This window comes from Poecilia reticulata, chromosome 19, assembly GCF_904066995.2.
Source record: "Poecilia reticulata chromosome 19, P_reticulata-male-v2, whole genome shotgun sequence".
NCBI classification, from domain to species: Eukaryota; Metazoa; Chordata; class Actinopteri; order Cyprinodontiformes; family Poeciliidae; genus Poecilia; species Poecilia reticulata.
Genome location: NC_088848.1, coordinates 17,112,273 through 17,127,538, shown reverse-complemented (window position 1 = coordinate 17,127,538; position 15,266 = coordinate 17,112,273). Strand labels below are relative to the sequence as shown.

Here is a 15,266-nt window from a genome sequence, read left to right as displayed (position 1 = left end):
GTAAAACTACCACATTAACATTTATACTTAAGTAAAAGTAAAAAAGTACTGGCTTTTAAAAATACTTAAGTATTAAAAGTAAAAGTACTTGCTGAATGCATTACTTAATCCAATATTATTCAGTGAACCGATTGTATTTAATTTTAATACATTAGAAATGTGGCATTTTAATGAACAATGCCACAGATAAAGCATGTTTTTATTATGTTTACTCTCTATAACATAGATTAGACTTAGATATTTGATTCTATGCATCATAATTTCAGGGATGGAAACATCTTGTCTCCTGTCCTAACATAACATGAACTTCACTTTTTTTGCCACTAATGGCATTTATTTTAAAGAAATCCAACTGGCAGGGGAGGACATGGGACCAAGGAGCCAGTAGCAGTGTTGTAATCAAGACCACCTACCCAAGACCAGCACCCCGCGGTACGTGAAGCAAAGAAATTACGTTTTACCTCTCAAAATTGCTTCTCAAATTGATCTGAAAGATCCACATTCCCATAAAAAACTAGATATTAAATACTTAGGGCTGAAATAAATTTAATCAGTAAAGATCCGTCCAGAAGAATCGGATCGTTCCTGAATGTCATATCAATGTAGACTTTGGTCACAGCGTTGTCCCATATCTGCGACACCTCAGTCAACACCTCCACACAATAATTCAGCACATCGCAGATGCAACATGTGTCTCTGTACAGCTAGCTTTGATAGCACCACGTTCACGGAGCTTACCTTTCTTTAAGCTTTCCTTCCAAGTGACGCTAAAAGTTGGACAAAGTCCCAACCGTCTGTGAAAGCGAAGCGCTGCTGATTTTACATGTCGCCATATCTTATGATTTATGCAGCGCTATTATATAACTGGCGATTAGACAGAGATCATCTCCCGTTCAGAGGAAACCACTGCGCATGTCTTGGAGCTCCGCGTGCGAGTAAAGGTGGAGCCGATGGGTGACAACAGACACTAAGTCACGTTATTGCTTGGATTTTACGGCGCCACCTTAAGTCCCTGAACTTCACATTTTAACGGAAAAAACGAGCAGCGCGACTTGGATGTAACGAGTAACGCGACAGTTTTGTAGAAATGTAGTCAAGTAGAAAGTACAGATACTTACTGTAAAATGTAGTGGAGTAAAAGTAGAAAGTATCCATTATTAAATATACTTAAGTAAAGTACAGCTACACGAAAATTGTACTAATGTACCACTGCTAAGCACACACCATGCACCTGGGGAGAACATCGAAACTCCACACAGAAAGACGCCAGCTGGGATTGGATCCTTCTTTAGCAGAACAGTCCAAATCAGCCGCTAAATGGGTCAAAAGTTAAAACGTTGAAAGAAATGGACACATTTACAAACACATGAAAGATAATTAAATGAACTAATTGACAAAGTAACAAAACTTACAATTTATTTTAGAAACAGGAAATGTCCTGGCTGGAGGAAAATTACCAGGACATTTTCCGTTAATTGTACAAACATTTCCGTCAACGATTTTCTTATTAATTTTTTTATTTTTTTACCGTGATTTAGAAGTTTCATTTAATCCAAAGCTGACATTTTCTGTATAGTATATCTCCAGGGTACATTATTGTAATTTTTATTTTTTTTGTACAACACATCTCACAAACATTGACATGCAGTAGAAAATACAAGAAAAACACCTGTTAGAAGTCCTTCACACTTTAACAGTGCAATTACCCATTTCTTACAGATTTTATTTTTATTTTTTTGAAAGCGCTGTTGATGGCACTAAGGATTATGAAAGCTGAGATAGCCGTTTATATTGAAATATAGCTTAATCTGACTCATAAATGTTCCGGAAGCTGCACCGATAAGCAGCTCATTAGAGCACTGAGTCTGCAGAGTGTCAGCGTGGGCCGGGGCGAGAGCCAGCTACCTGCCAGGAGCTGGTCCTGACAGCTCCCAGGATCCTTAATAAGGGTGGAAGTCAGTGAAGTTGTCAGATCGGAGGCAGCACAGCTCATTACGGGCTCTTTCCATCCCCGGCGGCAGAGCCAGAATCTTCTCAGCCCTGACTGCACAAGTCGCTACAGGAAATCCTTCTTCTCATTAAATCAATAACATTTGCTAATAGCTTCCAAACAAGTACGTATCATTTGTTTCAAGTAAGGTAAATAACCTATAATAATTTTCAATATACACCTTCAGAATCGTGGCAACAATTGTTTCTTTTTTTTTAAAAAGAAATATAGAACAAGTATGCAGCTCACCAGTTCATTTGGTATTAAAACACAATCTGAGCCATTTTAAAAGAAAAAAAAAACCCAGTTTTTATTTTTATTTTTTAATGAATTATCGTTATGTGGTAGGGGGGTTATAAGTCCTGGTGGTTTGTGTTCAACTCTTGAGTTCAGAAGCATGTTGCATGTTATTGTCAGTTACTTGTCAGACAACTGATTTTCATGTTGCAGTCACCAGAGAGCAGCTTGAAATTGCGTACTTTATACCTTCTTAACTGTTAGACAACATTTACAATTTGTTTAAATTTAAGTTCTTAGGTAAATAAGGTTTTTCTGAGACTGGTAGCTGCTATCTTTACTAAAGATAGCCGCTGTCAGGGTAAGCTAGCTCTATCCCAGCAGAGCAGATAGCCTGGCTAGCTAACTTTAGCTAATTCCAGTTTGCTAGCTTCCAACCCAGTCATAATCTGAAATTAGAAGAATGGCAAAAATGTATTTTATTCTGCACAACAGGCAGCTTTACTTGAAAATTAATACTAAATTTAGTGGTTGTCAACATCTTTGTTTAAATTTCAGTATTTTACCAAACAATCAATATTAAGCATGTAAATAAATGGCATATTTATTATTATCACAACTGCAATGATTAGCATTTTGGCTCTATTTTTCTTGTCTTTCTTTTCGGCTTTAAAAGAAAACTTTTTTGACCACTTTTGATGCCTAGTGGGTGTTGGTTGTTCAAGATTTAATGGAGGGAATCTTTCAGATGGATGTAGATCAATATTTTAATGGGATGTAAAACAATGGTTGGAACTGTTTTCTCTAAGGATTGGGTTGAGAAACAAAAAATTCAAACGAGAGCTTTAGTTGGTGCCTCAGGTTGTAGGATGCACTCAACAGCCCATTAATAAAGAACAGAGGAACATTTGAGCAGGCAGATGGTTTTCAGATATCCTGAAAATTTTCGTCTGCTCCAGTATGACTCTGACTCTGAATTACAGGTGTTTCTGAAATCTTTAATGTGTTCTCTTCTCATACACATCCCAGCATGCCATCATCATCATCAGTGAGCTCATGTCTTGGTTAGGGATCGTTGTGTTGGCGTACGTGGAGTCGAATCTGCTGGTTTCAGTTTCCCCAATCCTGACCCACAAAGACTGAACCTGCTTGTCTGAGCAGGGAAACGACAGTAGACCACAACGGGAATCAAACCGAGCTGCCATTCTCCTCGGACACAATGCGAGCTTCCTGCGTTGAGGCGGTGCAGCCGCACGCTCGCTCCTTATCTGCGGCAGCACCGCAACCAACCATTCTCCCAACAAGTCTTTAAATCCTTCGGCACGTCGACAAGCGAGAGAAGCACTCACGGAGAAAAAGGTTCTCGGGTTTTTGACGGATGAGGGGGAAGTGCCGCTCCCTGGTTAATGGGGGCGTTTGGGGCCCCCCGCGCCATTGTTGTGCTTCTGGTTGGTCTCCTTTTGGAGGCTGGAACCAGCGTCTATCGCAGGATCTCTCCCTGCCACTCCATCCTGCGTCTGCCACTGCTTAGCTAAACAAGCTTGAACTAAAACAAACTTAAGGGCGTGCTCCAGTTTGGAAACCAATTTGTTTCTGAAGTGCAACCTTCCCTCACATCCTGCAAAATTTGCCCATCCATCTCCAGTAATCTGAGCATGCTTCTGTTTGAGGGGCGTCTCGTCATTAAAACCTCGCTGCTCGTAACCCTGGCGGCATCCTGCCAGTAATGTCCTACAGAATCTAAAGGCTTCATGATAAAAAAAATAAAGAAAGAAATAAAAAAAAAAGTCTGTGCACAGGAACATGGGATCACTTGATCTCTAGCCAACAACAGATTTCCAGAATGTCTGCGCAATAAACCAACTTCCTGCATGTCATCTCAAAGTGCATATTCATTTTTATTGAAAGGAAGGATATGAAGCCTTAACCTCCCGTGCCTCATAACCTCTAGAGTTCAAAATCATTTCCTGGCTGAAACATCCTACGTAGGATTAAGAAAACAGGACAATCTCTCGATTTTAGGCAACGGCATGAATCACCGCTCCTCCACGTCATTTCAAAAACAATGAAACCTGAAAGAGAACTGTTAGGGCCGTATAGCTACGCGTCTGGTTTGAAATGGCAATAGCTTTTGTTTTGGAGTCCGAATGAGCAGCAGGATGGTGGGGAATGAATGTTCTGGAGGAGATTCCTTTGACAGATGTTGAAACACATCTGGTGTTAATCAGAGGAAAAGCAAGGCAGTGATATATTTCTATCTAGAAATATAGGTGCGCAATGTTGATTTCTGGCTCGGGATGCATCAGAGTAAATAAAGTTTTTGATCGGTAATGGGTTTTAGCTTTAAAGCAGAACTACCTCCTGAGATTTAATTACCTCTTCTGAGTCCTTCAGCTTTACTCCAAGCATCCACTGGCAAACAGAGAAATCCCGAAGCTGCGAAAAACGGCAACAATTAAACTCATCATGGTGGACTTACTGTTTAAGAAACAGGAATTTCTTAAACAATAAGTCCAAAAAACTTACTGCTTACACCAATGTAAGGACAGACAACCAGGCAATAACAGCCTACTTGTACTTGTACTAAGAATGAAATGATGTCTGAAGTGATGGAGAAAACCTGTAGCTGTCATCTTTTTCCAATCGATGAAGCTCACATTCCTGTCTCCATCTGATTTCCAAGAAAACTTGCTCAAAATGATCAAAGTGTAGATTTGAAGTCCGCAGAAAGTCAACGACCTCTCTGCTGACCCTGGTCTATCAGTTGAAGTTGTCTGCTTGTGAGTTGATTTCAGTTTCAATTGCTTGAGATTTATTTGTCTTTTATTGCCGGTTATGCATCTTAAAGTATTTTCAGTTTTTGTATTCTGTGTTATTGTGCCTTTGTGCTGGAATTTGTAATGGTTTAGACATGACCCAGTCGGCACTGTTTTGAAGGGGATTCAGCGGTTTTAAAGGATGACCTATCACCTTTTGGCAATATGGCGTTTCTTTTTTTTTCTTTTCCATTCATAGTTTTCTTCATATATAGGTTGAATTTAAACAGTTTGTCCCAGTTTTTCCCTCCTTTCGGCTGATGATCCCCAAGTTTTTATTTATTGAGCTTGCTGGCCCATCTGTCTTCTATTCCGTCCGCATCCGTCAGGCAAAAAGAAAATCCTTCCCAGATGGAGAAAGGCAAAAGGCATTAACAAATTAGCCCGATTTCCGACAGGATTTCATCCTCCACATCTGAATTCGGCTGCAGACACATGGCCTCCACCAAAGGACCTACATTTGAAAGTTATGGCAGCTTTCTGAAAAAAGAGAGAAAAATAATCATGACAGTCTGAATATTTATTGACAATATCTTCAGAAGAATCAACTGACTGATTAGTTGTTCAAGTTATATTTTTTGTTGTTGTTGTTTTTTTTGTGTGTTACTGCTGCAATAACATAGAGATCTACATAATAACCTTAAGCTACACCAATATAAAGCTAGATGATGGCTACAACTTTTAGCATAAAAAAACTTCAAAAACTTAAAAATGTACCAAACAGAAACAAACAGAAATAAGGAATAATTTCAAATCACTGTAAGCGTTTGACACTCAAACTTTGTCTTCTTCCTCCAATTTCCTGAAATGTAATAAAATACAGACAATACACGGGGGTTTGATTGTAATGGCTTTTGCCAAAAAAAAAAAAAAGAAAGAATTTAGGTCGTTATTAGGTAACGACATGTTCTTTTGTTTGATTGGGTTTTGATTTCAAAGCCAGCAGAGCATGATTGATTGTTTTCTCTTTGAACCCTTCCAAACAAGTCAATTTTTTTTTTTTTTTTGTATTTTCCTTATTATTTTGTCATGAACTTAAACAGTTAACCTGCTGACTGGAGTCTATAGTATCAAACATAACAACCTGCACGTTCTGAGCTTAATTTGAATTTGCGTGTGTTTTTGACTGAGCCAACACTAAAAACTTGATTTATAAAGATTTTGTTCTCTATATGGCTGCAACTGGGGGTCACTTAAGACACTACATAATATTAGATGGCAGAGTATTGGCTCGACAGCCTGCTAAGTCGATGTAAAAAGAACCCATTAACAAGATGAAATAACACGGTAGCCGCTGTACTTTGAAAATTGCATTTAAAAAAAAAATTTTTTTTGTTATCTGGACCACAGCCAGTTCTGGGGCCTTATTTGCTTTTAATGTAATCAAATTCAAATGTAAAAATAATCTCCAAGAGTGACATAATAAAAAGCGGTTGTTTAATACATATTACATGACTCCTCAAATCCCCTCAGTGACGCTCGTGGCAAGCTGACAGGTGTGCGCCGAAAGCCGTCCATTTTCGCCGGGAGTATAATTTTGATATTGCTCTCTAGTTGGCAAAATCAAAATGGTGGCTTAAGTTATTAAAAGTGAGCAGCTTTCGTCATTGGCCGCTGAAATTCAAGGTTGGAGGAGCAGCGAGGATTAACGTCCTTTAAAGCACAAAGCCTCATCTCCACTCCGGCCTGCTGTCGCTGCCCCCCCCGGCCCCTCCCAGCTCATCCATCTCATTTCATCATCTGATGCAGTCCTCTGCTGTCTTTTGCTCTTTCTCTCTCAATCAGGCCAGCTGTCCATCCACTTTTCTTCATCACTTTCTCGTTTCCTTTTTATTTTTTTGGTCTATTTTTCCATCGTTTCTTACGCCTTTCCTCTCTAGATCTGGGGCGAGATATGAAGCGGCACCATGGGTTTTATGGAGTTCTACCTGGAGATTGACCCCGTCACCCTCAACCTCATCATCCTGGTGGCCAGCTATGTCATCCTCCTCCTGGTCTTCCTCATCTCCTGCATCCTGTACGACTGCCGTGGCAAAGACCCCACCAAGGAGTACGCCCCCGACAACGCGCCGGCGCCGCAGAGCCAGTCGCCCATACGCCTTGTCGTCATGCAGAATTCGCCGACCTCGGGCCGCTCCGAGCCCAACAACACGACGGGACACGCGGAGCCGGCGACGCCGGACCTGAGCCGGGAGAGAGCAGACCGGGAGAGGGAGAAGAGGAGTACCCTGGTCTGAAGATGAGGAGGAGAGAGACGACCATCAAGTGATGTTGTGTCACTTCGTACTGTGGGTTTTCGTTCTTGAACTCCTAGTTTTTCTTTTTCAAAGTTGCTGGAGGATGTTGTTGACCTGCAGAGGAGAGGAGTCCACAGATGGTAAGCAGTTGGGGAAAAAGTCAGTTTGAACCAAAGGAGATCGTGAATCTTTCTAGATCTATTCTAGACTAGGCCAGTTTCTTCTGACAGACTTTAAAGTTTGACTGACTGTTCAACATGTCAATGTAAATTTCAATATAAATAAAACAAATATGCAAAATAATGATAATAAAAAAAAATCAGATATCTCGTAATCTCCCACACCATAAAACGTCTCACATAAAAGTCAGTGTTAAAAACGGCAAATAATACAATTTTGATTTCAAACGCTCAAAAAGCGCTAAGATGTCCTCCAGAATCCACAAACAAGAATCCATAATTTCCCTTACTAACAAATAAAGTACATCTTTAAAATGTATAAACTGGAAGTTTATATTTCAGTTTACTCTTTACAACAATAAGAAGCTCAATTCTGACTTTTAGTCTGACCTAAACCTCTTGGTTTGTCAATTGGTTTGGCAATTGTGTTAACAAACCAAAAGTTAAATGGAAGATGGTTATCATTTTTGCATGTAATAAAAGTGAGAAACAACAAAAATACAGCTCGATATGTATATTTATGTAGACAAAAAAAAAATACTCAAGTTTTGTCCAATAAGCGATATTGGAACCCCAAGCTTATTTTTGGGGGGGACATATGCCTTTCAGGGACTTACAGGGACAGTTTGCAACAGAGTATTTGATTCATGTTGGGGATAAAGACATGAGGGAAAAGGTTGGCTTTGACTCACTGTAAAACAAAAACGACTTGTTTGAATTCGCAATCTGTACATTACCAGGTTGATAGTCAAGCTTCTTCAAGATGAAATCACCAATAAAGTGACGTTCTAACTACAGATTTATTAAACCACATTCTGTTGAGTCATCTTGCGTGTAAATATCCAATTTCTGAAAACACAATTCAGAATGTATTGAGGTGATCTATTCATGTGTACTCTGTCATGCCAGCTGTACTCGTACATTAGCAAATGTATAGAATTCACTCCTCCTACTGTGGTTCTCTGTGTGGCACAGCCATCAAAACTACAGTGGCCGATTAGTCCTTTGCGTCAAATTAAGATTAAAACCTGATCAGTTTCAGGATTACTGGTTTGTTTGAAGGAAGATAAAACGTTCATATGAGGTTTAAATGTAATCTGCAAAAGGTTTATTATGCCGATAAAGACAGGAATGTCTAATAACAAGTCTGAGCAGCTCTTACATAATTAGCTAACGACAAAAAAAATAAAAAAGATATTTTAGTGCTTGTCCAGTCGTGGCATCCATTTGGTTTGGATAAAGGTAGATATAAATAATAAAACATTCAAACGTAAGTTAATGAATGCTTTGGTTTTACTTATTTATTTAAAAATATTGCTCTTGCCACGATGACAATCCATGTAATAAAGCTGCAGCCTTCTTCAGCACTTGACAGAGAACAACACAGAACCGAGGATGGTACCTTGAGGAACTCCACATATAAGTGGAGGGTGGGTGTTAATGTAGCCATGATACACTTATAATTCATTCGGATGTGTGAAAAGACTAATTATTAATTGCCCTCGTGTCTTCCACACATGATCAGTCTATTTTAAATTATTCTAGAAAATTCTACATTTCACAGTCGATTTCACTCACACGTTTTTGTCATTCTTTTTTTTTTTTTTTTTTGACACCCCAAAGTTTCCAGGGCCTTTTTGAAAATTAACTCCAGCTACAGCTACTGTATTATTTTCACAATCCCACAAACGAAAGGGTGGCTTGTTAAAAAGTCTCAGGATAGATACAGATCTATCAAAGGGAATTCTCCAGAGAATACCTGTATGATTGTATTGTTTTGTTATTAGCTGATAGGCAGAGATGTGTGTGTATTTGTACTGAATCAGGCCAACTTACTTTTTAAAAAATATTTTCCTGTTTTAACATTTTTAAATAAATAAAAGCGAGTAGATTTTTTTATCTTATACATGAAACAAATCAAACAGCATCTATTAATAAAAGTGAGATCAATAAAAAAAACAGTAATAATTTATTGGTTAATGTCAAGTTGTCTTAACAAAGACATTTTGAATAATGTCAACTTTGTATTAAAAGTGTCATAATTTACCGAATGACGCTTTATGACAACAGTCATAAATATTCATGAAGGCTTATTCATGTTCACGACAGGTGTTTATGACAGTGTCATGTCTGTCTTATTCACTCCCCTTCAAATAAAGTGTTACCAAAATAAAATAAGGAAACAATATCTTCCTTAGTGCCAAGTATCATTTCTGGGGCATCATGTTTAACCTGGGAAATTCTTCTGGCATTGTCAAAAGGATAAGCAGTATTTCACTTTCTTGTGAACATATAAAAAGGTCACCAAAACCTGTGACCTTTTGCTAGCTCGTTAAGTTAGCAGATCGTTCTAACTTAACGAGCTATTAACCTATCAAGCACTTTGAACTGCCCGTTGCTGAAACGTGCTGTACGAACAAACTTGATTGATTTGATTGATTAATGAAAAACCATAAACATTCCGGCGTTAACAACATGGCAGCTCTGCATAACTTTCGCTTTGGAAGAACAAGCGCTACCAAGAGAATATTGAGCTCAGTTTTGTGAGGACTTTTCCACACAACTCCTGATACCCCAAAGTGACCAGAGTGGGAGAAACATCCGTATCATAAAACCCTGACATCTAAGCCTTTGTTTCTCTGCTGCCTGTAATCCCCTGGCCCGTCCTCACCCTCCTCCGTTCCCCCCTACATCAGCTGGAGTGAGCTGACAACATAAACCCTCCCTGGACAGGGAAATGATGAATGGATGGACGTTTCGAGATCGTCACTCATCCGTTTGACGTATGTCGGACAGAAGAGCTTACCCTCGCAGACTCGTGTTCGTTTGTTAAAGGCTGTATAGACGGGACCGCTAACAGATGTTGGAGTTGAAAGAGTCGTGGCGTGGCGAGGAAAGAACTCAGCTGACGGTGGCAGACGGGGGGGAAATCCTCAAGCTGTAAAGAAAACACTCTGCAGTTTAGGAACCATAAAGATGTTTGAAATAAACTGCCAAAAGAAGAACTGTGTTTATATTAACAATTAATGTTGGCTTTGTGGTGCTATATCGGTGTACCACAATGAAAGCAATCGACTTTTTGCAATTCTGAGAGCAAATTTAAATAATGCCTAGGTAGCTTTGCTGGTTGGCATGGATAAAGCCCTCTACCAAAGCAAAGAAATCTTGCTGGAAATTTAAAGACTGGATGGTGAGCAAAAATAAAACAGTTACGCTGAATACTTCAACCAAGTACATCCAAATCCAACAGAGCTCTCACTCGATGCTGGTTCTTCATCTGTCGTAGGTCCCAGAAAATGTTTTCTTATGTGTCCGAAGAAAAAATTCACACAACGCCACGTGCGTATTAAAATACAAATAGCTCTGGACACAATGTAGATAGATCGCTGTGACCTGAGCTGTCTTTTTAAAACCGTTTGCTTGCATTGAGGCACACATATTATCTACATCTTTGCTGACAGCTTAAATCTTCCACCATGAACAAATTTTGCTTTAACGTGCCAAATAATCTGAAGAGGTGCAGCAGCACTGTCGCTGCACTGTGTGCTGGTAAAAACTGGGCCCAAGCACAAACGGACATTTTCGGCTTATATTTACACTGACATAACTTGCCGGGTTTCTAAAAAGCTACATGCTAAGGCAGACCTTTGTGTTTTTGTCCAGCTAGACAGAAATATTATTTGCAGGATTCATTTATTAAGAGCTTCTTGAGTTCTGAACTTAGAAGAATAAGATCATTCGCTTTAAATACCATTGATCGACTTGTACTGTTGCGCATCTAAATAAATTGCTAATTTCAACAGCTTCATATAAGAGCATAAACATTGAATGTAGGCATAGTTTTACCATTGCAGGTTTGGGGAATATTTCAAGTTGATCTAATGTTGTCATGAAGAGGGATTTTTTGGGGTTGTTTACCCCGTCTTGGTTAGAGTGTGACATGTCAGCAAAATGCCAGATTTCTGAGCTCTCTACTGCAACATGAGTTTTAAGAATGCCAGAATCGAGCCAGAGGCGAATAAATGGGTTGAGGCTTTGTCTGCAAGGTAAAGAAGGAAAGATTAGAAGGGAAGCTCTGGATTCAAAGATCAATCTTCGCCTTAATCTTCAGCTACGGTCACAACACTTGATCTATGGCTGAAAAACAAGCTTGTGACTACAAGCAGTTGACACAAACTTACTCTGTTGGGTGGCTGGGCTCTGCATTAGAGATGATAAGAGTTACCATCATAATCTGGGGAGAGCTCAGAGATGAACTGTTTCTTTTTTGGGGGGTCATGTTTAACTAAAAAGAAACCACTGGGGCAGACTCAGGACTTACTGGAGGGACTTCAGATGTTTTCACACCGCATAGTCTGCGAGACGCGGTTTGACTGGGGATCATAATTGCAGCATTTGTTACATTTTGTGCAGTTCACTTTCACACCGCACTGTGTCCCACATGCCTTCTGATCTGGGTATCTGTAGTATTAGCTACAGAGTGCTGCTAGGTAGGTAGGAGAGGAATGTCTAGGTTACTAGGTTTCCCTCCTGGACCGGTTGCTTAAATAAGCAAAAGATGGATAGATGTTTGAAATATTTTCACAATTTTAAAAGAAGAACATTTCAGGGGAAAGTCCTGAAACCTGACAAGATATAATTTAACTCTTCTTCTTTTTTTTCTAGGGTCTTTACTTCTCCTGCAAATCCCAGAATTCCTTTGCCAGTAGACGCCAGCAGAGGACATTCCCTTCCCTCTGGTATCAGTCCTCCGGGCACAGCACACCAACTTCTGGCCGCTGCAACGCTGGACACCCCAGACTCTGGCCTCGTTTCGTGGAGACACGGAGACATTTCAAACAGCAAGATCTCACTGTTTTCGCCGTTTCCCTCAAATCGACTCCCATCAGGTGTTGCTCTGAATCGAGATGTTTCCAGGAGGAACTGCTGAGCGGTGTCCTGCAGCGAATCTGACTGTTGAGGACTTGGATCAACCAATGAGAGACAAGCTGGCAGAGAATCACGGACATGTGCGAACAGAGGACAGATGGACGTCCAGGAATCTTAAAGAATGCAAATGAAACAAATAGTGAATCTTCCAGAAAACTTACTATGAAGAAGATGCAAATATAGCGATGTAATATCACTAGTTATCTTCTTTTTTTTTCTAAAAGTGACCTGCTTCTAAGGACACACAGCTGCAGAGTTGGACTTGCATTTTTTAATATTTTAACAGAACATATCAATGCATTATAAATACAAGTCTAAATACAGATTAGGCAATTGACAAGTATCCAGTTGGCCCTCATGTCATGAAGCTGTGTCAGTATAGCTCTGGCTTTGGGTTTAGGATCAACTCCTTTATGTAGGGTTCTTGACTGAGATATAAGAGCAAAACATGTGCAGCCAGGCTTTTATTACAACACACACATCACCACAAAGCACCTTTAGTTTAACAGAAGGCCCAAAACAGCAAAACTACTGAGACACACAGCACTTTAATCGAGTCAAACACCAGCTCACATTCTCACAAGGCACCGATTAGCACCGAACATTTTGGATGCAGAACAAACGTTTTCCTAGACAATGTCAAGCTGATGGATACCCTGGTAGTGTCATGGTGGTATTTCTTGAGAGAGAGAGCAGATCCCAGGTGAAGGTGGGGGTAATTGGAGGGATCATTGTGGGAACATGCCGGATGTAACTCAGACTCCTCATCCTGTGGCGACTCTATAGGAAACTGGTGGATTTGTTTTTGACTTAAACTTGATCCGTCTACATTTTCTGATGCGGTTTTGATCAGGCCTCCGGTCTCTTTCTGATGAACGATCCCACCCAAAGTCTTTGGAGAACTCGTGCCACAGACGCCGATACTGGGACAAATCCTCTTACATAAAAAAAATAAATAAAAAAATACACAGCCAACAGACCAAGCCACCAATGACTGAGTCCCATCCATCACATAGCATGAACTGCACAACCATCCACCAACACCACCTCCCCCCTTCATATTTCATGTTTGGGGATTATACGCTGACCAGCACAGAGTATTAGGAGCTCGGGTTGTGTGTTTGTGTTCCCTCTTTGCTGTGTCTCTGTCTGTAGGGGTGGAAATTGGCGGTGGAGGGGTGGCAGGGTGGGGGTGGGGGTGGGAGGGTTTACATAAGCTTCAGGTTGTCAGAGATGGTGTTTTCAGACCTGAGCTGTTAGACGGTCTCACATCCACACAAGCTTAAAAGGTTTCAACTTAATGTTGCTGGGAATGTAGCTTTCAGACGGACACCGTTCTCTTTGGATGGATCAGTCCCAGTGCTGATTAAGCCAGGATTGAAGACATACACCAGAGACAGCAGCAAGAATGACTTTCTAAAGCAGAAATCTTTTGATAAAAAAAGAGGCACAATTAGGCAACAGTCTTAAAAATTCTAATCTCATCCTAATCTCTGAAGAATACGTCATACCGTAGATTTCTGTCAGCTCATAAAAACTAGACTTTTGTTAAGCCTACCTGAAAAAAGATTGATAAAGATCTGGTGCTCACGCATAGTTTCTTTAGGATTCCGGTGGTTTATTATCTTTGAGTTCATTTTCGAAGCACACTGGAACCAAAATTGGATTTCTGCTGGTCTGAATGAAATGGCACAGCGGAGCGGCACGGCGCAAGGACTCAAGGGCGACCAACATCCGTGTTAAATGTGCAACACAGACTTGTTAGCTATCCGTAATATAATCGGGAAATAAAAGTAAATCTTGAGTTAAGAGCAATGCAGCAATCAGGAACCTCAAAACAATCCCACTTAAAAGAAAAAAAGTTTCGTTTTCACTTTTGTCAATTTACCGGAAGTAAAATTTGCTGAGTCAAATCAACGTGTCACTAAGAGTCACAGCATTAAATAAAAGACAACTTAAATGTTTAAATACGCAGAAATTTGCCTTTATATTTTTATTATGAAATTCAGAGGAACAAGTGTAGATGATTGAGTTCTGATGGTCACGTTTGGGTTGTGATCAAATGCTACCGAAATCACTGCTTCAGCTGAAACGGAAATTTACTGTGTTGGTGTTTCTGTATTATTCAAGTATGAAACAATGAACACTGAATGAAAATGAAGTTTTTCATATTGAATGCTCTTTTTATTTCTTGACATAAATCTCAACTAATAAATTCATGGGGTTTTTTTTCATTTGAAGACATTATTTTAACTCATTAGACTGAATGAATATGTCTGTTCCCATAATCAGTAAACGTTAATCTGACGTCATTTTAAATCACTTGTGTTCACCAGTAATTCTATGCTTTCATTTTATTAAACGTTTTGGAACTGGTTAGATTTTCTGTTTTCCTTTTAATGCCTCAGCACATCCAGATGTTGTTCAGAAAATCAACTGCAACAACCTTTAGAAATGGTAATCATCGTTCCCTTGGCATTTCAAGCCTCTTTCCAAGAGCAAGCAAAGCATCTCAACCAAATTCGACTTCTTGGAACAACCTGCCGCTCGTCTTCAGAGTCTCCTAATTTCCTCTGTAAGCCGTTGGTTAAATTATGCCAAACTTTCCAAACATCTCTTCGGTTCTGCCTACAAAACAGTCTCAGACCAAACTAACTGATTCTAGTTCCTGTCATGGTTCAGTCTTGGTGGATTCCTCAACATCCCGAGAGATTTCCTTTCCTCAGAGCGACAGACTTTGGGTCTTACTCTTAGATCTTGTCAAAGTAGCGGAACATCTGAATAACTTGGACTTGCATTATGTTTTCCCCCTGATTATGAAATCTGCAAATGTTTTTTTTTTCTTTAAAGGCTCCAAAAGGCATTCCCAATCTGTGTA

At 39.8% G+C, this 15,266-nt stretch overlaps 1 protein-coding gene across 1 annotated transcript; it reads left to right on the top strand.

The window, feature by feature from the left end:
- The first annotated feature begins 5,854 nt into the window (after window positions 1-5,854).
- smim36 (small integral membrane protein 36) lies at window positions 5,855-13,569 on the top strand. The gene is made up of 2 exons (XM_081600870.1): window positions 5,855-7,420; window positions 12,125-13,569. Exon 1 carries the CDS (start codon window positions 6,951-6,953, stop codon window positions 7,278-7,280), a length of 330 nt encoding a protein of 109 aa, XP_081456996.1. The 5' UTR covers window positions 5,855-6,950; the 3' UTR covers window positions 7,281-7,420; window positions 12,125-13,569.
- The last annotated feature ends 1,697 nt before the right edge of the window (window positions 13,570-15,266 follow it).